We start from the raw sequence: 23,357 nt of genomic DNA on the forward strand, positions 1-23,357 counted from the left end.
TTTTTTATAGCAGCCAGAATAGACTAAGATAGGGCCCTGACCATGCAGCACACTGAGCTAGGCCCCACCACTCTGTCCTTCCTGGGCAGAAGTAAACTTTCTGGATTTGACAGGAAGGTTCCTCTGGCGAAGTTTCCCTCCCGCTCAGGGGTTTTCCAAGCTGGAAGAAGTTCTGAGCGCAGTTTTGGGTCCTTGCTGAGCCCCTCAAATTCCAAAGCCCACAGAGTTTTCCCACCCAGATACGGGAGTGGCGGCCAGACGGGGCAAGGCAGCAGGATTTGTTTGGTCGGGTCATTCCAGGCAGTGTCGTTTGTTAGAACTGATACTAGAAAGTGAGCAGCCCTTGGAAAAACAGGAACAAACCCTACTTATTGCCACCTAACCTCCTAGGAATTTGATCGTTCTGTCAAAGTTCCTTCCCAGCCCTGTGGGTAGTGGTCCTCTCACGGACGAAGGATCTGGACGCCAGAATTCTGTTCTAAGAGCTTTATTGACCAGATGAGAAGTCAGCTTGAATATAGCTCATGCCTGCAGCCCCTTCCAGGTGACAGCTCCATATAGTGTTGTCCTTTCAGTCACTGGGAGCAGCGAGACCCAGCCCCTCCCCTTCCTCCTGCTGCTCCTGAGTGGGAGGGCCTGGAAGGGATGGGAGTGATGTGGCTGGGGAAGGGTCCCTGGAGAAGGGTGGGATGGAAGGGGCGAGGCCCCGAGTGGGCAGGTGGGGTCCTGAGGACTGGGCACACAGGGAAGGGGTGTCCAGATCAAGACCGAGGCTGTGTGTGCCTCCCTCCACATCCGAGGGTCAAGCAGGAGTGGTAAGAACAGAGCACTGGCCTGGTCTGTGCTGTGACGAGAGGAGCTGCCATCATAGCCTCGGGACCCAGGGGTAGGGGCAGAGCTATTTACCCTCAGGTTGGGGCCACTGATAAATGAAAGTATGTGTTGGGGGTGTTTCATTAGGGCTTCTGTCAAACAAGGAACTAGACTCCTGGGGAGGTCAGACCACATCTTGACTTTGGGGCTCTCAGACCTAAGTTGTTCTCTCATCAGGAGGGGGAGGACACCAGGTCCCCAGAGCCTCAGAGGCAAGAGGCCCAGAGAAGCAAGTGGCTCCTACAGTCCATGACCCTTTCTCTGTGCCTTTCTGCATCCACCTAATAACTCCCGGAGCTGGGACATCCCAGGCCTATTCTAAGGGACACCAAGAAGCCCACCCTCTTACCCACAGAGGAGAATCTCCAGGATCCAATAAACCACAAGCTTCCTCTGCCCCATCATGGTCCTGCTTCCCTCCCCACTGGGCCTACTGCTCCTCTGGGATCTGAGATGTGGGCTCAGGGATCTTGGCAGGTTGATGACAGACACTCAGCCTAACAGGCCAAGAACAGAGGACTGGGGGGCGGGGTGTAGGAGGAGGGGTCGGGTCCCACCTACACTGAAACACTGAGGTCTCCTTCTGGTGACGGGTCAGATCCCAGGCAGAGGGAGCCCTTTAGAGGGGTGGGACCTCAGGTAGACTCCAAACCAAAGGGGGCCAGACACCCAAGTTCAGGTCATTAGTGATGTGTGGCAGGGCTAAGAGAGGGAGGAAGAATCCTGAAGGTCGCCGAGGCTGCTGGGAAGGATAGGCGATGAAAAGCACGGGAGTGGGCAGCGTGCGTGGGTGGCGGCAGCCTCACTCAGAGTGGACCAAAGCCCCAGCTCCTTGCCCAAAGCCGAAGCCCTTGGGTCCGAAGTTTTTAGCGTAGCATCCTGTGGAGAGTACGTGAGTGTAAGGCCTGGCTCCTCCTCCTTCAGGCCACACCTCCCAGCCCTCCCACTGGAGCACTGTCTGCTATAAGGGCATCGGACTAGGAGTTAGGAGGCCGGGTTCTGGTCCCATCCTGCCCCGATTGGCCATATGACTCTGGTCAAGTCACTTTTGCCCTCTGGCTTGTCTCCTCCTATGTAAAGTGAAGGGTCATATTAGAAGCTCTGCAATCGACCCCGAGGCCAGGAATTGGTTTAACATTTAGCAAGGGCATAACTACTTAGCCCCCGACCCCCTCAGACCTCTGGACCTCGCATTAGAAGTGCAACCACCCACCTTTGCAGTAAATCTCGCCATCCTTGTCAGCCAGGGTGGTGGACTCGAGGCCTTTGCCGCACTTGGCACACCGGAAGCAGGACTTATGCCAGGACTGGGTAGGGAAGGAAAGAGTTAACGCTGCCACCAGGGGCTAGAGTGTCCCTTACCCCTCCACCCCCAGCCCCATCCCCCTCGACATGAGGACCGGGGCGGAAGGGCTCAAGACCCTTCGGAAGTCTGCTCAGCTGGTACCACTGGGAGGATGTGGCCTGGGGGGCCAGGCAGAGGAGGAAGCAGGCCAGGGACCACGGACTACCTCATGCCATCTTCAAGGAAGTGTTGCAATGGCACCAGCTGCACCACAAAGGGTAGGTGAGGGGGTGGGACCACCACCAAGGTAGCAGCTGTTTCTCCACAGGCAGGGCCAGACAAGCCTTCTCCGGACCTGCCTGTGGGTTAGCAGTGTGGGCATGGGCTCCTGACTCGTCCTGGCATTGCCACTTACTGGTGCACAGTCTCTGTCATCTCCTGCTCTGGGACACCCCCCTGCCTACCTTGCAGGATGGATGGGAGATCTGCGTATATTCACATATGGTGCCTGGCCACAGTGCAGGCTATTGGAAGTCCCATCCATCGGAACCAGCCCAGCCTCTGAAGTTCTAGAACTGGGTGCCTTGTGCACCCACAAGCCATCCCCTCGCGGAGAGTGGGCTGGTGGTATCTCCCTTGCTAGGTAGCTCTGGGGACTAGAGGGCTTTAGCAGGGTACCGTGACTGCCACAGGCCTGGCCCAGAGGAGGCCCTGAACCAATCATATCTAGTATTACTCTAGAAGAAGGGGGTCTATGAAGTACGCTGATCTGAGCAGAGAAAGGCCTGAAAAGTGCAGTCTCTCCAGGGGCTGCAGAAAGCCCTCTGTGGTTCTAAGAGGAGCCTGGAGGCCACACAGGGCTAACAAACAGCCTGCCGGGGGAGAAGCCGGCTCAGGTTTGTACACAGTGACGGGAGCCAGCACAGACAGGAAGACTTCTCAGCACCCTGTTCCCATTAGCCACAGCTGAGCAGGCTAAGCCACTGCTGTGTGGACAGCTCTGCAAAACCAGGAAAGCTGGGGGCAGGCAGCACGCAGGCAGGACAAAACAAAGCCTTTTAAGGTCAAAGAGCCTCCCTCAGCACAGCCTGGGCTGGAGAATGAGAAAGGAAAATGGATCCCCTCAGATTTCCTGGCTGCCAGACCTTCCATGCTCCAGGGACAGCAGGGTCCAGAGAGCTGAGATGCGGGGGAGGGGGAGGTGGGCCAGATCTTGGTCTCCTTCCCAGCACCCTGTGTACCTCAGCGGTCACCCAGCCTTTGCCTCCTCCTCCTCTGCAAAGCAGGGGCTGCTACCCCAACTCTCCAGGCTGGAGCAGGGCTGAATTGCATATGGACCACCACCCGCCCCTCATTGCCTAGCCCTCCCTCCAAGTAAGCTTGACCCTTTTTTGCTCATTCATTCAGCACTCCAAATCACTCCTGTTCCTCAATAGTTCTTTCCTGGCCAAGGCCAAAGAGAGGTAGGTGGGAGTTTCTCCCAACCTTTTCTGCTTGAACCCCAAATCCTCTTATCCTATCCCTTAGAAGTTACAGCCTTAACTGAGAGACCCTGTCTAGGTAATGCACATACGGATTCTTCGCTAGTTTTCATAATTTTCTAATCTCCTAGTGAGACACTGTGAGCAGGAAAGATGCCAACTTAACAATAAGATTAATATCTCCTGTTTTCATATCATTTAATCAGTAGCGAAGATCTTCATTTTGGCCTCACAACAATCCCCAAAAGTAAACAATAACAGTAATAATAGTAATAACCCTAACAGCAATAGCCGCTGTGTACTGAGCACGTCCCAGGCACTGCACTGGGTCCTGAATGCGCATTCTCATTTAATGTGTAAAACAACTCTATTTGTCAGGGATCATCACTGGCTTCACCTTACAGATGCGGAGCTGAGGCTCAGAAGAGAGAAATGATTTGCCCAAAGTCGCACACCTAGTAAGCAGCTAAACTAGGTTTCAAACCAGGATGTCTAGGGTCCAAGGTCTTCATCATCATCGTGCTAGGATTCATGATCCCTTCCCATTGTACAGCTGTGGAAGTGGGTTCAAAGAGGTTAGACGGCCCAAAGCAGAGTGGACAGTAGTAAGAGCATGGGCTTTGGAGTTAGATGGACCCAGGCTTGACTCCTAGCCTAGCCACTGCCTCGCTAGGAGGCCTGAGCAAATTACTTAATGCTTCCGACACTCAGCTTCTTCATCTGTAAAATGGGATAATGATACCTATCTCCGACCAGGACTGTCAGGGTTAAAATGACAGCCTGCTAAGGTCTAGATGGAGCCCAAGTGTTAGTTCCCCATCTGTTGGTCCCGGGCACCTTCCTCATGGCTTGAAAGCCAAGACCCAAAGCCAGAAGAGTTGCAGACAGGCTCTTGCCTTGGCCACATCACCCCTCCATCTGGGCTTCCTGTGGAGATCCCGAAGTCCTCTCTGGCCATATATTGAAGATGCCTCTTCTGTGATTCTCTGACCGCTACTCTGTGACTGCCAATTCTCCCGCCTCTTCTCCACTGCAGCCTCTCTGCGAGATGGGATTGTCTCACTTAGGATGCGGGCTCACTACAGTGATTCTTACCATGGCCTGGACTGGGGGTCCACAGAGGAAGGGCATACGTAGTGGTCAGAAATAGTTTGCAAAAGCTTCCCAGGAGGCTCTGATCAGCCCTGAACCTTGAAAGTTTCTCCCCTGGGAGTACACGGATGGGCTTCCTGGAGTCTACAACTTATGACATGGAAGGTATATAGATTTTTGAGTGGTTCTTAATACTTTGGGGATCACAAATCATTTCGAAAATCTGATGAAAGCTATGGATCTTCTTCCCAGAGACGGACATGTTCCTACAAAATTTTGCATATAATTTTAGGGGGCTTGTAGCTCCTTTGAAACCCATCCCTGCACCCTTAGGGGGCTGTGGTCCCCAACTCTAGAGATGCAAATTGATCTTTACAGCTCCCTATAAATTGCCCCTAAGCATTTAATAATCAATTCCATCCATGGCGGGCCTGTTTTCCTCAGGAGTAAGAATGCTGCCCAAGCCACCCCTCCCAGGAGCCCACAGGTGCCTTCCTCAGTCCTTGCACATGGAGAGGCACAGAGACAAGCCACCCATAGGGACAAAGGGTTCCTCCTTCCCTAGAAGGGAGGGAGTTCAAGCGCAGTACTCAGGCTCCGTAGAGCAAAGCCAGGGTCAGCGTTCTAAGACAAAGTTCTAGGACTCACATTTCAAGAAGGTGTCTCACCAGCCCGTCTCCCCGCACCCCATCTCCCCAGAAGCCACCTTACCTTCCCGGCACCGATCACCTTCTCGGCAGCATAGACTGCCTGGGTGCATCGGGGGCAGCGCTCAGAGCCACCAATCTTCTGGGCAAACTTGGATGCATTAGGGTTGGTGGTGGGCCTGTGGCCAGGGGCCCTGTGTGGGAAAGGACATGCGGTGAGATGACTTTCACTGAGGAACATGAGTGCGGCTGGCCCTGTGTGGGCATGACTCTGCCTTCCTCTCGCGCCAGGTAGCGGGCAGCTCTCCCGGCCAGGGCCTCCAAGGTCATCTCCCATTTTACAGATGGACAAACCAAAGCTCAGCACCATGCTATTTTCACAGAAGCATTGTACTCCCCTCAGTCACTGAGTTAAAACACTGGCATCATTTAGCACCTCGTTTGCTAAGAATTGCCCTCCTCCAGTCCCCATGCCTGCAGCCTGCCTATTATCAGAGTCTTTCCAGGAGAAATCTGCTGACAAATCACTCCCTCTGGGGCAATGACCTTGGCTAAAATGTGCTACCTCATCTGTCATTTCTGTCCATTCCCCCCAAGGTCAAGATGCTGGCCAGGCTGACTGCCAACAGCCACTGTTTCCGCAGGCCAGAGGTCGGCGGGTGCCAGTGAAACCCTGTAGTCTTTCCAGGGAAGGGAGATAACTTCCCCTGACAGTGGGCGAGAGACGGCGGAGGGAATGAGACTGGCCTGGCAATGGGGCTGCTTCTGAACCCAGGTCTGGCTCAGACACTGGCTGTGCGACCCCCAGACAAGCCACTGAGCCTGGGCTGGGGTTTCTCTTCAGAGAAAAGGGGAAATTAGACAAAGTAATTCTTGGGGCCCCTCTAAGCTCCAACCCTGATAAAAATATAGGTGGCACTCTCCATACAGGGCGGAGCCTGTCCTGTTTTCTTCCCCCGCTGGACCCTCAGCTCCTCTCATTGGCTCATTGGGGTGTTCTAGTCCTACCTTGGAAATCAGGGGGTCTCTGGGGCACCTGGGGGGCTCAGTCGATTAAGCGTCCGACTTTGGCTCAGGTCATGATCTCACGGTTTGTGAGTTTCAGCTCCACGTCAGGCTCTGTGCTGACAGCTCAGAGCCTGGAGCCTGCTTCGGATCCTGTGTCTCCCTCTCTCTGCCCCTCCCCCGCTCATGCTCTGTCTCTCTCTGTCAAAAATAAACAAACATTAAAAAAATTAAAAAAAAAAAAAAAGGAAATCAGGGGCTCTCTGAGCCTTCCGCTGCTTAACCAAAAGTGGTTGACGATGTGTAGGACCCGGGGGCGGGAGGACAGAAGCCAAGGAAAAGTGGTGAGACTCTTGTACTCACTCCTCGTGCTTGATGCCCAGAGACTCCCCCTTGTCGGTGCTCAGCGTGCCTGCGCCCTGCCCGTAGCCATAGCCTTTTGGCCCATACTTCTTGCCATAGCACGACTTGCAGTAGATCTCTTCACCATGCACAGCCACAGTGGTGCTGTCCAGATTCTTCTTGCAGACCACTGAGGAGGGAAGTGACTATGGTGAGCCGGGTCTGGGGTGAGCTGCTTGCTCACTGCAAGCCCCCTGCCACTGAAGCTCTCTGGGCCCTCTGATAACTAATATCCTGATCTTTCAGGAGCAGCCTGGAAATGGAGGTCAGATGGCCAATCAGCTGGGAGGACAGAGGGAGGAGATCTGCGCGGCCTAATTCTAGAAATTTTGGCCCAGCCACCTCTCACAGGAGCCCACGTGTGCCCCCCTCCGTCCTCTCCACCTTCACACCCGCCTGGCGGCAGTGCACCCCAGGTTGCGAGGCAACAGCCTAGGCTGACCCCAAGCCGCAGGAAAGGTGTTGAGGGCCTTCACTCTGCTCTTGACAAAGAGACCACGGGTCCCAACAGGAGAGAAGAAAACAGAAAGGAAGGAAGAAGAAGGGCAGGGTTTTCCTGCTCCCAGCAATGGGACCCTGAAAAAAAAAAAACAATCTGCATGCTTGGGGGTGCGGGGAGCACAGGCGAAGTGATGCACCCAGAAGAGCAGGTTTCTATTTATTAAGTACCCAGCATGGTGGGCTTTAGAGTGAGATGTGGGTCATGCTAATCACAACAACAAGATCTGGAGTTTCTGATCTCAGAAAACAGTTTGCCACAGGAGAACTGAGGTCAGACTCGGGGAAGAATTCCTAACCCCGGGGGTATGGGAGATTGGAAAGGGATGAGCTTCAGAAAGCCTGTGAGTCTCATATATCTTCCTGTGTATCTCAGAAGAGGCCTGTGCCCATGAAGTGGAGCCTGGGGCCCTGTGCAGTCAGACTGCCCAGAATCAAATCTCAACTCTTTCTCTTTGCAGCTGTGTGACCTGTATGTGATGGGCAAGTTATTTTGCCTTGCTAGCCTCCGGGTCTCCATTTGGGTTTTTTTGTTTATTTGTTTCTTTTTTTTTTAAGTAATCACTACACCCAACGTGGGGCTCGAACTCACAACCCTGAGATCAAGAGCGGTACGCTCTCCTGCCTGAGCCAGCCAGGTGGCCCTCGGTGTCTCCATTTGTAAACGCAGACAATAATATCTACCCCAAAAGGTGGTTGGAAGAACTAAATAAGATCTTGCATGTAGCGTGCTTAGCACAATACCCCATACGCAGGAGGTACATGATAAATGTTGGGTGCTCTTACTAGTATTATATATAAAGTTAGTACTGCGGGGACACAAGGGAGGAGGGAGGACAGGCCCAGGCCTCAAAAGATCATGTGCTCCCAACTTCCACCTACTTCTCTCAAGAGACTTGTCCTCACTTTATTTGCTTAGGTCTTATCCTACAATGCTAATTTGGTTCGATGAGGTTCCTTAAGTATGGCGGTCCAGTGTGCCCAGCTGGACCATATCCTCAAACATGTCCTGAAGAGGGAGACCTCTAGCAACCACTGGAGAAGCTACGCCTCTCACCTCCCTGTGAGAAGGCTCTCAGCTCAGCAATTTGCGACTTGCCATCCTCTGGCTTTTAAAGGGTCGGGCCCTCTGCCAGCTCCTCTCTCACCCTGCCCTCCAGGTTGGAGAATTCAGACTAAATAAGGACCCTCCGGTCTTGCCCTTGACATTCCCACCTCATTCCAGTGTTCTGGGCAGCCCATATATGGAACTTCCCACCACCTCCCCTGGGGCTTGGCTCCCAGGAAGGAGGGAGAGAGAACGGCACGCTCCAACATTCCCTTCTAGGGCAGGAAGTCAGGAGTCGGCCTGGAATTGCTTCCCGTAAGACCCAAGTTGAACTGGGAATTCCAAAACCAGAGGGAAGGCAGAAAGCAGAGACGAGGTCAGTTGGGGGAGCAGAGGTCTATTTTGACTCATCATCAGGAGTCACAGGAGCTCAGCCCAGAGGAGACAGCGGGGCCTACAAAGTCGTTAGCCTCCAGGTGGCTCCCTGCAGGGCCAACTGAGCCCTGACTTCCAGAACCCCAGAACCGGAGTCGAGACCACCCTGTGGGTTTCTGCTCTGCTTTGTTCTCCCCAAGACCTTCTGCCCTTCCACCTCCAAGCGGGCAATATAGTCTGGTCACCTGGAGGCTCCACCAAAGACTCAAAGGGAATTTTGAATGAAGGCCTAACTAAATTTCTACCAAGTGTTAAGATAAAAAAAGACTTAGTTGTGGTGAGTGATGCACCTGTCGGGAAAATGTCCTTCCAGATGCCACAGGCTCGGTGAGGCCTTTTTGGTGATGCTGTTTTGAAATACGGGCAAGAGGCAAGCCGCAGGTGAGAGGTCAGAGCCCCCTCACCCCACCCCAAAACAGAGAGGGATTCTCTCTGGAAGGAAAACCAAGGCCCACAAAGAAGTTTAAGCTCACAGAATTGGCCAGAAGCAGGGCTGGGTCAGAACCAAGCCTGATTTCCATATCTGGCTATTTTCTGCCTGCCCGAGACCCCCTTCAGGTAGGCCAAGCATGTGGGACCAAGCGGGTGAAAACCGACCCGAAATTTCAGCTGCAGGCGAGGCGATGCTGGTGTCAGAGGGCGTGCAGGGTTCCTCTGAGCTTCCCCTGTGCTCTGCGGTTCTGGGAAACAGCCCAGTTCTATCACTCACCACCATGGGGTTAGGTCAGACCAGGTCCACTGTTCCACAGGGCTGGCTGCTCAACCCTGCCCTGCCCAGGAGGGAGTTGGTTACAGCTCAGAGAAGGCCACACACAGCCCCAGGCCGAACCCCAGCTGCAGCGCCCAGCTCTCCCGCCTGCTAACAGGAACTGGCCACCCCTGCTGAGACCACAGGTGTATACTAGACCCTCTCTGTCCCTGCTTTCAGGTCAGAGGCCAAGCCCAGGGTGGAAGCCATTCTCCCCGACTCTTATTACATCATCCTGTCTTCCTCCTGTCTGTCCCAGGCCCTCAGGAAAGGGAACGTAGGTGCCACGCTGAGTAGAAGCCACAGCCAAGGACCCAAACGGTCAGAGGCCCAGCCAGCAAAGGGACTGTGGCCCTTAATGCCCCCCAGGCTCATACTCTGCTAGCCTTAGGAAGGAAAGAGCCTTCAGAAGAAACTTAGGAAGGAAGGTGCTTTGATTCTCTGAGGGTTATTCTGAGTTCTTGAATTCAACCTGGACACTTCACACCCACTTCTCTGAAAGAGAGAAGTGACGCTCCTTCCAATCATAAACAAATGTGCAAAATGCCGTTCTGGCACCAGGAATAAGCAAGTTGTGGAGACACCTGATTGCCGGAACCTCTTTGGGCTCAGATACTAAGAACCGTGCAGGCCCTGAGACCCCAGGCAGACGTAAGATCCTTCCCTATGGCTGTTACTTTCACAACACCCCCTCCCAGCCCTGCTCCCCGGCCTGACTTTCCACAACTGTTTCTAGTCCTCAACACCCCCTCACACCCTGCCCCAGGCCTGCTCCCATCGTCCTATGCCACCCCCTAAATTCCTGACTTCCCTCAACCACAACTAACAGCCACTCCTCCACAGGCAGGACTGAGGCCTCTCAGCTGGCCGCTTCTAGTGATTAAGCAACATTTGAGAGCAAAGACAGAAGCCCTATGGACCCCAGCAGCCCAGACCCTCTTTCCTAGCCAATGCTGAGCCCGCTTATTCCTTCTGAAAAAATAAACGGCTTGAAAATTCCTAAGTGCAGGGAACTGCTGATAACGAGATGCGGCTGTCTGCGGCCTCCTCTGCGGGCTAGAGGCCAACTAGGCCCCACCAGGGCTCGTTTACTCCCATTCATCAGACACAGCCCTCCGGCTGCCCCTGTGGCTGGCTGCGCAGGGTGTGGGCCCCTGCTGCCCTGTGCTGGGTGGCTTCCGGCTGAGTCTCCCAGCAGCAGGTAGAGATCTGGTGAACATCCGGTGACCAGGCGGCCCTTGGCCCATCTGGCTCCTACTCTGGACCACAAATCACCTGGGAACAGAGGGGCCACAGACACCCACCCCCAACTGTGCTCCATGCGATGTAGGATGAACGGGACCCCTTTTCTGGATCTCTCAGGTGGGGTGGGACTTCAGCGCCCTGTGAGGCCACCACACCACATTGCCTGCAGTCCCATAGGCACCGCGTGCATGTCCGGGGCAGTGCCTATCATGTATCGATTGCGGTAAGGACTTGGTTTTCCAAGCTTCTATCTTTTCATTCTCGCAACAACCCCGTGAGATAAGTATTATTAGCTCCCCTGTCACCATGAGGCAACTCAACCCAAAGTGAAACTGAGTAACTTGCCCATCACCACCACCCAGATAACCAAAACTGAATTCAGATTAGAACTCTGGCCGACTGGCTGAAGAAACCCAGGGCTTAACTAAGACATTCCATTGCCTCCCACTCTTGTCTGCCCTCAAGGAAAACTCGTGTCGCTGAAAATACCTCTTCCTCTGACCCAGACCCTCTGTTCTGATCACAGTGAACTGAGTCATTTAGAAATGGGGGGGGGGGGGGGGGCGCCTCCCTGAGGCACTGCTTCCTGGGTGCTCTGAAAACACCGTCGGGGTCAGGATCCGGACTCATCCAGGCCTGTGATTCGAGCCACTCTTGCTCTGGGTTACTGGGAGAGGATACCAAAAGATCTGCCTGCCTGCCTGATCTGTCTTCCTCTTATCCCAGGCTGTTGGAGCAAAATGGGAGGTGAGGGAAGTGACCAGGCAGGCTCAGAAGGGGGCGGAAGAAGGGAGAACCCAGTTCTTCTCCCAGACTCGGGTGTCCCCATAAAATTGCAGCCTCTTAACAAGTGATAATTTGGGTAAAACTTTTATGTTTTCCTCTTCAATGATGGCATTGTGGCAGGGAGAGAAAGAGGAGAAAGCAGAGTGGAAAGTTTCCCTAACCAAGTCTGAAAGCTTGGCTCCCAGCCCCCCAGCGGCTGCCACCCCCGCCAGCTCTGGCCAGCCCGTCCCCTTAGAAAGCAGCTTCTGAGCGGAACAAAGAGGCCCTTAAGTGTTTCCCTCCCCAGCTGCGCTCCAGCCAAATGTCAAGCTGTTTACATCCCATGGGGCCAGTTCCCTGGGGTGTTGACAGGCCCAGCCTGTGGGGGCGGGCCCAGACCCAGTCCCCACGACAACGACAGCAGGGCCCGGGGCGCGTACTCACTGCACAGGAAGCAAGATTTATGGAAGCTACTGCCTTCACACTGAACCTCTTCCGCAAAGTAAACCGTCTTCTGGCACACCCCACATTTCTTGCCTCCGCCCCAGTTCGGCATTCTGAAACGGGACACAGAAACGGGAATTAAATTTACGGGGAGATGGAAACACAGATTGCCCATGACAGAAGAGCCACAGGCAGACCGAGGACAGAAAGAGGGGGAGCGGAGCACCTGTGGGGGCCCCCAGCCCCGGCACTTCCTCCTGGCTTCTTGCCCCAGAGCCATCAACAGATGTGCACTGAGCAACCATTGACTTTCAGCCTGTGCCAGGCACTAAACAGCATAAATAAGCAGCAGGGGCACCTGGCTGGCTCAGGGGGTTAAGTGCCCGACTCCCAATTTCGGCACAGGTCGTGATCTCACGGTTCATGGGATCAAGCCCCACATCTGGCTCTGAGCTGACAGAGCGGAGCCTGCTTGGGATTCTCTCTCTGCCTCTCTCTCTCAAAATAAGTAAATAAACATTAAAAAAAAAATAAACAGTATAAACAAGCATAAGAATACCAGCTCTAGGAGGCTGTAGTTGCAATAAATTGAACCCTCTGCTACATGCATCAACAGGGATAAATCTCACAGAGATGCACCCGAGCCAAAGAAGTGGATAAAGTGTAGTTCACAAAACACAAATCATTTGTGTAAGGTTCACAAGCAGACACAATTCATATTGTCGAGAGATGAACACATGGGTGGAGAAGTTATAAAGAAAAACAAGGGAATGATTATCACAAACTCTTATCTTAGATTTGGTGCCTCTAAGACAGGGAAAGGACCACAACCATCTTGGGGGTCTCCAGAGGGGCTGCTAAGGCGCCCCTTAACCTGGGTGGTTGCCATATGGGCACTTTATAATTATTCTTTGAACTATACGTGAAGGCTTTATATGCTCCTTTATGTGTATGATATAGCTCACCAAGAAACCCAGAGAAAATTTTAAGTAGGAGGCAGCACACAGAGCATAGTTCTCAAGCCCATTAGGGGTGCGGGGGGCAGGGGACTTCTGTGAAATCAGATTGACCAGCACCACACCAGACCCCAAATGAAGTACAGGAATCTGGGTTTTTAATAAGCACCTCTGGTAAGTCCAAAGCAGGCAGCTCAAGACCAGCTCTGAGATGCTCTACGTATTGGTTCTGACTTGAGGTCCTGATGCCAGATGGGGTGGGTCCAATTCTGAACCCACCACTCACTGGCTATGTGTAGTTGGTCTTTCTCCCCCCGCCATCACCCCCCCCCCCCCACTTTTTTTTTAAAGTAGGTTTCATGCCCAGCACAGAGCCCAGCAGCTGGGGGGCCTGAACTCATGACCCTGAGATCAAGACTTGAGCTGAGATCAAGAGTTGGATGCTTAACCGACTGAGCCATCCAGGGGCCCTGTCTTTGGGTAGTTGGTCTTTCTAAACTGATTTCTGCGTGTAAAATGAGGAGAAAAACAAAAGCTATTTCATAGATTATTTCTGGGGATCAAATGAGGTAGGGCATGTCACAGGCATGACACAGGGGCTGGCCTAGAGTTGGCATTCACTAATTATTATTAACTCAGAAGCCCAAGACTGCAGGACAGGCCTGCTGCCAGTGGGTACCTGATGCCCCAGAAAGCAGCACAGAAGGTAAATGCCATAGAAGTTTGGAGAGCCTGGATCCCCTTCGGCTGATGGGATCAGCTTCTCTCCTTCCATTTCACTCCCTCACTCAACAGACATATGACCGAAGGACGCAGATGACCCTTTGGCTTTCCTTTAAAAATTTGTAAATGTTTATTTATTTTTGAGAGAGAGAGTAAGAATGCAGGAAGGGCAGAGAGAGGGAGACAGAATCCGAAGCAGGCTCCAGGCTCTGTCTGAGCTGTCCGCACAGAGCCTTACATGGGGCTTGAACTCATGGACTACGAGATCATGACCTGAGCTGAAGCCAGACGCTTAACCGACTGAGTCACCCAGGCACGCCCCCTTTCCCTTTTTTGACAGAAGTTCATGGAGGGCGGGTTCCCATGCAAGGCACGGGCGACTGTGGGTAGAAGATGGGCGACGAGGTAGCCCAGGATGGGGTGCGTATAGGATGATGCAGGGTGCTAGGAAATGAAGGGGGGACGGGGCCAGAGGGGGCTGTTGACTCAGGACGCAAAGGCGCCTAAGGAGAAAACTCACCAGGAGCCTATCAGGAAATGCTGAAAACAGGGATGAGTTATCCAGAGCCCCGGGAGCAGGACTTGTGCCGACAGCAAGAATCAATGTCAAGGACAGAGGAAGACATGGTTTCCACTGCTGGAGAGCTTCCCACCTGACTGTGGACATAGGCCTCAGCTCAACAAGAAGGTCTAGGTCGTGCTCACAACGGAGTCCCACACCCTACACAGCACCTGGCATACAGGTGTTCAATAAGTAGCAGAGGAATGAACGAAGGATGCCCTAGGGCCAAGTTCTCTTGGGGCATTTCTGCAGAGCCTGGGACCCAGTAGAGGTACTCAGTAAAAGTGTGCAGGCTGATAAGCAGGGCTTAAGGTGGGCAAAGGGGTGTTGGTGGTGCTGGCTCATCACTGTCACTGGGGCTCAAATATCACAATGAGCACGGGGATTTTCAGCAAGGTTTTGTCCCAGCGGAGGAGACAGACACATTTTCATTCCCCCCTGCTTTGTCCTCCCACATCCTAAAAGCTGGGGTTTCCTCTGGTCCCAACCTGGCCCCCGTCTCTCCCCAATCTCCTATGGCCCCACCGCACTTGCTGTCCTTTCATGCCAAGGACGTCCATACATCTCTGGCCTCGACCTCTCCTCTGAGCCCAGTTTCGTCCATCTGACTGAGTTCAGGTGATTATCTCTGCCTGGATGGTCCACAAGTACCCTAGTTTCAATGTGCATGACCTGAACCCATTGCCTTTTCTCACACTTGTTCTTTTTCTCGACTTTTCCATTTTTTGCACGTGCTGCCACAACCATTCTCTCCATCACAGAGGAATTATCCCACACCCGAGAATATCGGTGGGTTCTTCCCCCTCCCTTAGCTGCACCCCACTCTATGCTCCCCTTTGGCCACTCACCCCCAAAACCTGTGCTGACCCTATAGGTTCTCTCCTCTCCAGCCCTCTTCCCAGCACCCTAACCCAGCCTACTCGCCTCTCCCTCACGCAGCCCATCCCCTTTGAAGAAGACACCATGCTATATTCACCTGTTTCTTGGCAACTATCCCAATTTTCAGCCATGGCACATGGCCTGGATCTAACCTAAGCAGCCAAGGCTATTGGCTTAAAGGTGGGCCAGCTATACATTTCAAGCCAATAAGATGGGAGAAGGCAGTTCTGGGGGCTCTGGAGGAAAAAGCATCCCGATCTTCGGAGAAAACTTCCTGGAAGCAAGTCCCTCTTCCCCCCAGTGAGGACAGGGAGCAAGGGGCTCTGAGGTGGTTGTCCCAAGGGGCACAAACAGTCTCAGAATGAAGCTGACAGCAGGGAAGACAGAGCTGAGAGACGAAAGAAAAAGAAACCGAGTCTGTAATGACATCATTAAGCCACCAAATTCAGCCAAACCTAAAGTTCAATCTATCTCTGAATTTTCCAGTTAAACAAACCAACAAATTCCCTCTGTTGTTTAAGTTACTTTACAAGTGAACGCAGCCCCAGGGAGACAGCAATTATGGCCTTGCTGCTTCTGGAATCTCTTTCCTATTCCATTCCCAAGCAGCTGCCAGATCATTTTTGTGGAGGCTCCCCCTGCTCAAAAGCCATCAGTGACTCCCCGCTGCCTGAGAATAATCACTCCCCTCACACTGAGGTTCTCCCCTGCATGGTCTCCACTTCCTTTTCCAGCTGTCTCCTGTTACCATACCTCCCAAATGATCAGGGTTGGCGAAACAATCACTGGGTTCTGCCCCCACAATGCCCAGCGCCGGACCTGGCCTGTGGGAAGTGTTCCGTCAATGCCTGTGCACAGAGTGGCCCAACCACAGCCATCCCGTTCTCCTGCGAGGGCTGCTTCAAGCACCTGTAGTGACATGCGAGGGGAGCTCTGCTTGGGAAGCTTCTGGGGAAAAAACGTGCCTGTTCGTACGACGCCACACAGGTTCTCTTCTGCCTCTGACTAAGGGACTAGATGTCACCCCCAGAGAACTCCTGCAGCCAGGGCACCCCAAATGACAGCCTGCCATTGACGGCATGCTTACTATGCACCAGGTTACATAAATCATCTCATTCTTCCCCACCTGGAGATGGGGTATACATGCCTACCTCATAGATACGGAAAGCAAGGCTCAGAGAAATTAGGCACTTGCTAGCAGTAACTCATCTGGAAGAGACAGGACAGGGATTCTAATGCGGGTTTAGCTACTTCTGAGTCTTCTGCCTCCCCAGCTGTCACGCTGATGCCCCATCGTATTTCAGTGTGCCTGCTCACAGTAGGCATACAGTACCCCAACGCGTGGCTCTCTCCTCCCTTTCCAACCTCCTGAACCAGCAAGGGATACGCTCCATGCCCCTAGGAATACCCCCGAAGGAGGAAAGTTCCCCTAACCATGTGGTTGAGAGCCGGTTCCGAACAGTGTTTTGTTTCCAGATACAAAGCCCTTCTCCCTCTGGGGGAGACCCACAGCTCCATACAGGCCTCTCCTTGTTCTCCAGCAGGGCCCCAGGGAAACAGGAACATGGGCGGAGAATGGGTGAAACCCAAGGCCCTGCCAATGAGGAAAATCTGCCCGGGATGCCTGCGCCATTCCTTTGAGCCTTGCCATTTGGCTGGGGGCTCTCCTCTCAGGAGCCCAGTGAAGGGACAAGGGCTCTGGAACCTCGGGATGAAAAACAATGATGGTTCACTAACTGGAAGGGTCCCAGACCACCCCTGTGGATGGGCTCCCCATCCCCTCTGTCCACATGAGGACCCCTCCAGGGGACTTGCCGTGGGGAAGTCTCAGCTGGAGGGAGCCCTGGCCACCTCCCTCCCTACAAGAGGCAGGGAGCACTCTTCACTCCACCCCCGCCCTCCTGCTCGGCCCCTTCTTTCCAACAGCCAAATTCCAGCTATCTATCAGGAGGCCGAGTGGCCTTAAAAGGAAACCTGTTTCTCAGAGTTTCTGGGGTGCTTAGGAGGACACCTAGCTGCTTCTCAATTGCCTTCCTCGTTCTGGCTGTCAAGAGGCACTATGGGAGACTCTGAGGAGGCAAGTTCACCAGGTCAGAGTTCAGGTGGGAGAGTTCAGTAGTTAGAAAAGTGGGTCTGCACTCCATCCCTTCGTAGCTGAAGGATCGTGAGCAACTTACTTTCCTCTCCGAGCTGCAACTTGCTAGTCTCTAACTTGAACCATACATGGGCTCCCTAAAATCGCTGCTCGGAGGAGTGATGAAAATATATGGAAGTGATGGCAGGGGGCCAGGCATACCATTAAGTCCTCGGTCCTCTGATCACCACTGACAGGACCGGCCCAGGCAAGCTTGACACCAGCTGTGGGGCCAGATGTCTGCCGTCCTTCCAAGCTAGTCCACATCTGGAGGGAGCAAGGCTTGAGCAAGAACGTGCCGAATGGGGACCACGGATTCCTGGCTGATCTGTCAGCCCAGCAAAGGAGACAAGTGACTTGCCCTTCTTTGGGATCTAGTTCCCCCTGGCTGCCTGAGATGCAAGCAGAGACTTGTGTCTTTATATCAAGCTCTTTTGTATATTGTTCTGGGTGTTCAAGAATCATTGCTATCTTCTGTAATCCCATTATCCACCTGGCGAGTTTGCAGCGGGTGCCCTCCGAGACTTACATTCCCACTGGCAGTTGCAGTCTGTGTTCTGGTTTGCCCTTTTTCACTACGTTGATCATCTCAACAGAGAACAGGCCTTGAATTTTCCGCTGAATGGCTAGAAATATCTGGTCAGCTCTTTACCTGAAATGTCAGGATCCTTAGGGCCGGCTGGAAGCTAGAAGCCAAGGGTTGGCCTCTTCTGATAAGCAGCTAACTGTCCACACCTTTCTATCTAGTTGTCCCATTAAGAGCTGTATCCAGATCCTCAATCTTGAGAGGAGGGATTCAAGATGGCGACTTGCATAGCAAGAGAGAAAGAAGCAGACGTAAGGCACAGACGCTCATGTTCACACACATCATGAAAGTTGGGATGAGGTGATGGGCTCAGCGTGGTCATGTGTGAAGTCCAAGGAACCATCTCAGAGATGGATAATCCTCAGCCACCGGCCACAAGTGTCTGAAGGAAAGCCTCCTCTCGTCAAACCGTGATTTGACAAACCATCCCATGTCTTTATTCGTCCAGTGGAAAAATCCCATCTCTCCCATTCCAAGAATCTCTTTTTCCCTAGGGTCAAAGAGCGACTTTTGGCCACAGAGCTCAGGTCCCCACCCACTGGGTCTGGTAGAGACCCGTCAGGTGTTCGTCTAATTAGAAATGCACTGCTCGTATTACCTGAGCTTTGTGGTACTTGGCCAGGTACACGGGAGAGCTGTCACCCTTTCCAGTCCTGTAGCTCAGCCTCTTCTTCCATGCCCCGTCAGGAGAGCAGCCAAGGAGAAAGAGGGAAGGAGGCAGGGCCATGTTGATCAGGGTTCAGAACCCACGTCTTAAGAGCTGGCACCCGAAAGCCCAGGAAATAGACTTCCCCCGACAATAATGGTCACTGGGAGGTGGAGGAATGGCTGATTTAAAAAAAAAAAAAAAAAAAAAAGCCGCAAACTTGGGCGCCTGGGTGGCTCAGTCGGTGAAGCATCCGGCTCTTGATTTCAGCTCAGGTCAGGATCTCGCGGTCAGTGAGTTCAGGCCCCACATCGGGCTCTGTGCGGAGCTTGCTTGGGATTCTCTCTCTCTCTCTCTCTCTCTCTCTGCCCCTACCCTACTTGCTCCCTCTCTCAAAATAAATAAATAAACTTAAAAATTAAAAACAAATAATTTAAAGAACCCGCAAACTTGCCCCCAGCTTCACATCGCCCGCTACACGATGTCTTCACAGACCTGCACATGGCCCACCGCTCTGCACGTGGCAGGATCTTTGAGCTCTGGTGACTCCTGGCTCCGTGGAACCCTGGGACTTGACCGTCATTCCAGCTCAGCTCTCTCCCTGTGCTAGAAGCGTTCCCTTCCCATGGCCCTTGTGTCCATGGCCCTTGTGTGACTGAGCTGACAAGTACACTGTTATGTCTCTTCCTGCTTGTCTCTTAATGCCTCTTAGAGTAGATCTCTTTCCCCTGCGGAGCTTAGAAACCTGAAGGTCAACAAAAGAAGGAGGGGGAGGTCTATGATTTTTTTTTTTTAATATTTCAAAACTACTACAAGAAATCTTATATTATAATAAGGTCTCACAGACTAGTCAACGGATCAAGTTTCTCTGGTTCTTTTCTGGAATGATATCAATGCAGAGTGGTAACAACTGGTCGTCCCACGCTGAAAGGTCTGACTGATTTTTCTTGGATTGAATTTTAAAAAGCAAAGACAAATTAGCACTTGGACCTTATAAAAACAGGTTGTCTGCAGCTGACTTCGCAGGAGGCTCCATCCCCCCACACTCCCCTCCGGGCCCTGCATAAAGAGCACCAGGCACACTGGAGAGGAGGGAGGAGGGTCCTGTTGCCTGGTTGGGGCCGAGCCTGTGCTCCAGCTGCAAACCTTCTATTTCTTCCTCCTTTGTTACTGTTGAGGAGTCAGACGCTGCCTTTCTGGCCCTGGGGAAGCACTGGAAATACCAGCGTCTGGAAATGCTAGCCGCCTCAGTATTTACACACTTTACCATACATGGGAATTACTCAATGCCCACGTCAGACGAATTCCTGGGGAGCTGCGTAGTACAGCCACGTCATTTCCATAGAAATTCCTGACGACTGGAAACCACAGGCAAAGCCTCTGGTACCCAGCAACCCCCCCCCCTGCTCTCCCTACCCACAGCTAGTTACTCTGTGTGTGTGTATGTGTGTGTGCCTTTTTCTCAAGCAGCCTCTTTTCCAGGCTTCCTTTCTTTCCTGGAAACCTGGCCTGGAAATTCAAACACACATCAGACCTGGTAAAAGCATACCCACTAGATCTGACACCTAACATCCAGGGGCGCCCTCTCCTCCCTGGCCGTGCAGCAGAAACCTTGAGGTCATGAGTTCTAACCCTGCCTCCATTCACGTTCATAATGGCAAAGCCTTATCTTCCTTAAGTACTTTATAAGCCACAGCAAAGCACTTTGTATAAAGCGCGTGTGTTTCACAAATGGCAGATATCGATTGCCCTAGTAAACTGATTCAGAAATTGGGAATGTAACGGGAGCAAAGAGGAATAATAAAGTGACTGAGCATGGAAAGAGTTGGCCTATCTTTGAATGGTAACTCCATAACTGACCAGCTGTAGTACTGGGAAAGTTACTTATCACTCCTGAGCCTCAGTTTCTTCATCTCTAAAATGGGGAGCATCGGACTGTTCATAGATTGTTCAAGATAATACACAGGAAGGATTTAGGCCAGTCTCTGGTGCACGGTAAGTGCAGATATCTGCTTACTATTACCTTAAAGGAAGGTCAACGCTAATACTTCTTGTTCGATTTTATGACTCAATTTTAGATATTTAGCAAGATGCCCAAGTAATGGCAGATGGTTGACTTGGAGGAAAGGTCCTTTTGTTCTCCCTGGCAATTCTTTGTTTAGAAGTTCTTACTACACCTCAAAATGTAAAATGCAGGGGGCACTTGGGTGGCTCAGTGGGTTGAGGGTCTGACTCTCGATTTCAGCTCAGGTGATGATCTCACAGTTTGTGAGCTCGAGGCTCGTGTTGGGCTCTGTGCTGACAGCGCAGAGCCTGCTTGAGATTCTCTCTCCCTCTTTCTGCCCCTCCCCTGCCTCTCTCGAAAATAAATAAATATGTAAAAATGTATAATGCAGGACTCTTCAGTCCTCAAGCAAACCTACTTTTCACAATAAGCTGGGCTTACAAAACTATTTAAAACCTTGGCAGCCTATCAACCCAGCCTTCCCAGGGGCGCTTGGGAGGCTCTGTCGGTTAAGCATCCGACTTCGGCTCAGGTCACAAATTCATGGTTTGTGAGTTCCAGCCCCGCGTCAGGCTCTGTGCTGACAGCTCAGAGCCTGGAGCCTACTTTGGATTCTGTGTCTCCCTCTCTCTCTGCCCTCTCCTGCTCATGCTCTCTCTCTCTCTCTCTTTCTCTCTCAAAAATAAACATTAAAAAAATTGTTGTTGTTGTTTTTTTTAAAAAAGCCTTCTCAATTTGTTTTCACCACCAGGAGAGCCACAGGAAAATAAAAACTGTCTTTTTTCCCCTCGCCTGGTCCTCAGTAATGCTCACAGGGAAAAACTGGCTGCTAACTGTTTGTCCAGTAGGGCAACTAATAGCCTGTATCTACCCCGTTGGTTCACCAAATGTTTGCTGACCACCAACCGAGTATCCACACCACACTCCCAGGCTACCACTCTACTCCAGTGAGGACGCTAGGGTCCAGATGCAGAGGTTTACAATTGAGAAAGGAAACCCCCGGGGCCAGGGCAGACCAGAGGCAAAACTTGTGGCACCCCCATTTCCCACACCTTATTAGCCGGTGGGCCTGCTCTTCAGCTTCTCTCCTGCATCCCGTCCCCCCAGACCCTTTGGCCTGGGCAGTGTCCCCCTCCCCCTTGTGTAGCCCACACCACACCCTCAGCGGGATAAACTTCCTGCCTGGTCTGACTGTCCCCACCCCGGATATCCTCCCCGAGGCAAAGGGTCATTCCCTGGGAAGCTGTGAGCAGTGCAAGGCTGCATTCAGCTGGGATGGGATAGAAGCTGCCTGAAAGCAGCTGAGGACTGAGGGCAGTCTCTCTTTGAAGAGGAGACCCTGGGCTCCTGAGTCAGAGCCCGGCTGGAGAGTCAGGAGGCACCTGTTGAGCGAAAGCTAGGGGACCCTTGTCCCCGAACCCCAGGAGAAATCCCCAACCTGCCCTCTGAGATGACAGACACGGCCAGCACTTCCAGCCTCCTTAGCTTCTGGGAAGGAAAGGGGAAGACAAGACAGAAGACAGTAATGGAGCCTCACCGTGTTCCAGGTCTGCGCAATACCTCCCAAAGTACCCTTCCCAAAAGAAACTAGGCATTGAGAAGTTAAGTCACTTGTCCAAGGTCACCAGTATATTGAGTGGCAGATCTATCTGTCAAGGCTGAGCCAGTCTGCCTTCCAAGCAATCTCTCACGGAGATTCCAGGCTGCCTCTTATGACTCACTTTCTACCCAGAGCCCAGTGGGTCTCCTTAGTGTCACTGCCACTGGATCCCAATGCTGAGCCCTGTCAGGGAGGGAAGGGCCTGCCCATTCATTCACACCCCCCCCCGCCCCCCCCCCCAACGGGAGCAGCGGGGTGGATGGCTGGACCCCAGGCCTCTAGGGAGGGGCCAAGCCCAAGCTACTCCTCCCAGCCTAGACCCAGGTCCTGGTTAGCTTACCACAGCACAGGGATCAAGAGCATGCAGGATATCTACCCCCACCCCACCCCGCCTGTGAGTGTGGACACAACACCTGCTTCAGAGGTTACTTGTGGGGTAACATCTTGCAACTTGCTTTAAATATGCCCAACACCAGCTCCTTTCTTGCTCCCCAGCCTTCAAGGACTGAGGCCACAAAACACTGACGGTGGGCATAATCGTCCCCACCTGGCACCAAGACTTGGGGTGGGGGCAGGCGAAATGTTACCGTTTCCATCTGGTTCCTTAAGAAGAGTGAAAACTCGCACCTGCGCTCAGGGCACAGATGCCCCAGGCTGGGCCCTGAAGCCAGATGGTTCCTCCACCCCACCCCCGGCACGTTCTCCTCCCAGAGCGGGAGGGTGAGGGAAGGGGTGGCACGGATGCCCTCATCCCCCTGCCGTACAATGAGCGTCAGTGGCGCGTAGAATCGCTGATTGTTCTGCTGCCAGACCTGCGGGCGGTGGGGGAGCCCGGCCACCCCGGGTCAGGCGCACGCAGGAGCCATTTGTGCCAGGAAGCCCCGAGCCGGGAGGCACCCAGCGCCTCCTGGAAAGGGAAGCGCCGCTCCGGCTAAGTGTGGCCGCTTCTCCCACTCCGCGGCCCGCGACGACCCCCCCACCCCGGCCGCCCCACTTTGCTTTCCAGCAAAGTGGGGCCGCGGCGGCCGGGAGGTCGGGCCGGCGCCGCGCGGGTGCAGCGCGGGGCCGGGAGCGCGCGGAGGGACCGGGCCGGGCCGCGCGGCCGCGGGGCGCACTCACCTGGCAGCTGGCTGCGCGGCGCGCGGGTGGGAACGTTCTCGGAAGTGGCGGCTGGGTGCGCCCGGCCCGCGCCCCGTTTTGTTCCGCTCGGGGGAAGGCGTGTCCCGGGCCACGCCAACCAGTGGGCTTTGCACACTGCACCACAGCAGGGCTGATGTCATGGCGCGAAGCCCCGCGGA

The 23,357-nt window shown here is 53.3% G+C and overlaps 1 protein-coding gene across 1 annotated transcript; it reads right to left on the reverse strand.

The window, feature by feature from the left end:
- Positions 1–471: 471 nt before the first annotated feature.
- On the reverse strand, positions 472–23,298 carry CSRP1 (cysteine and glycine rich protein 1). Its single transcript, XM_060644079.3, has 6 exons — positions 23,179–23,298; positions 11,969–12,081; positions 6,747–6,915; positions 5,443–5,572; positions 2,087–2,180; positions 472–1,752 (listed from the first exon to the last, which is right to left on the reverse strand). The coding sequence occupies exons 2-6, from the start codon at positions 12,078–12,080 to the stop codon at positions 1,676–1,678; spliced, it is 582 nt and encodes a 193-aa protein (XP_060500062.1). The 5' UTR covers position 12,081; positions 23,179–23,298; the 3' UTR covers positions 472–1,675.
- Positions 23,299–23,357: the final 59 nt, after the last annotated feature.

Source organism: Panthera onca, chromosome F1 (assembly GCF_046562875.1).
Source record: "Panthera onca isolate mPanOnc1 chromosome F1, mPanOnc1 haplotype 2, whole genome shotgun sequence".
Lineage (NCBI taxonomy): Eukaryota > Metazoa > Chordata > Mammalia > Carnivora > Felidae > Panthera > Panthera onca.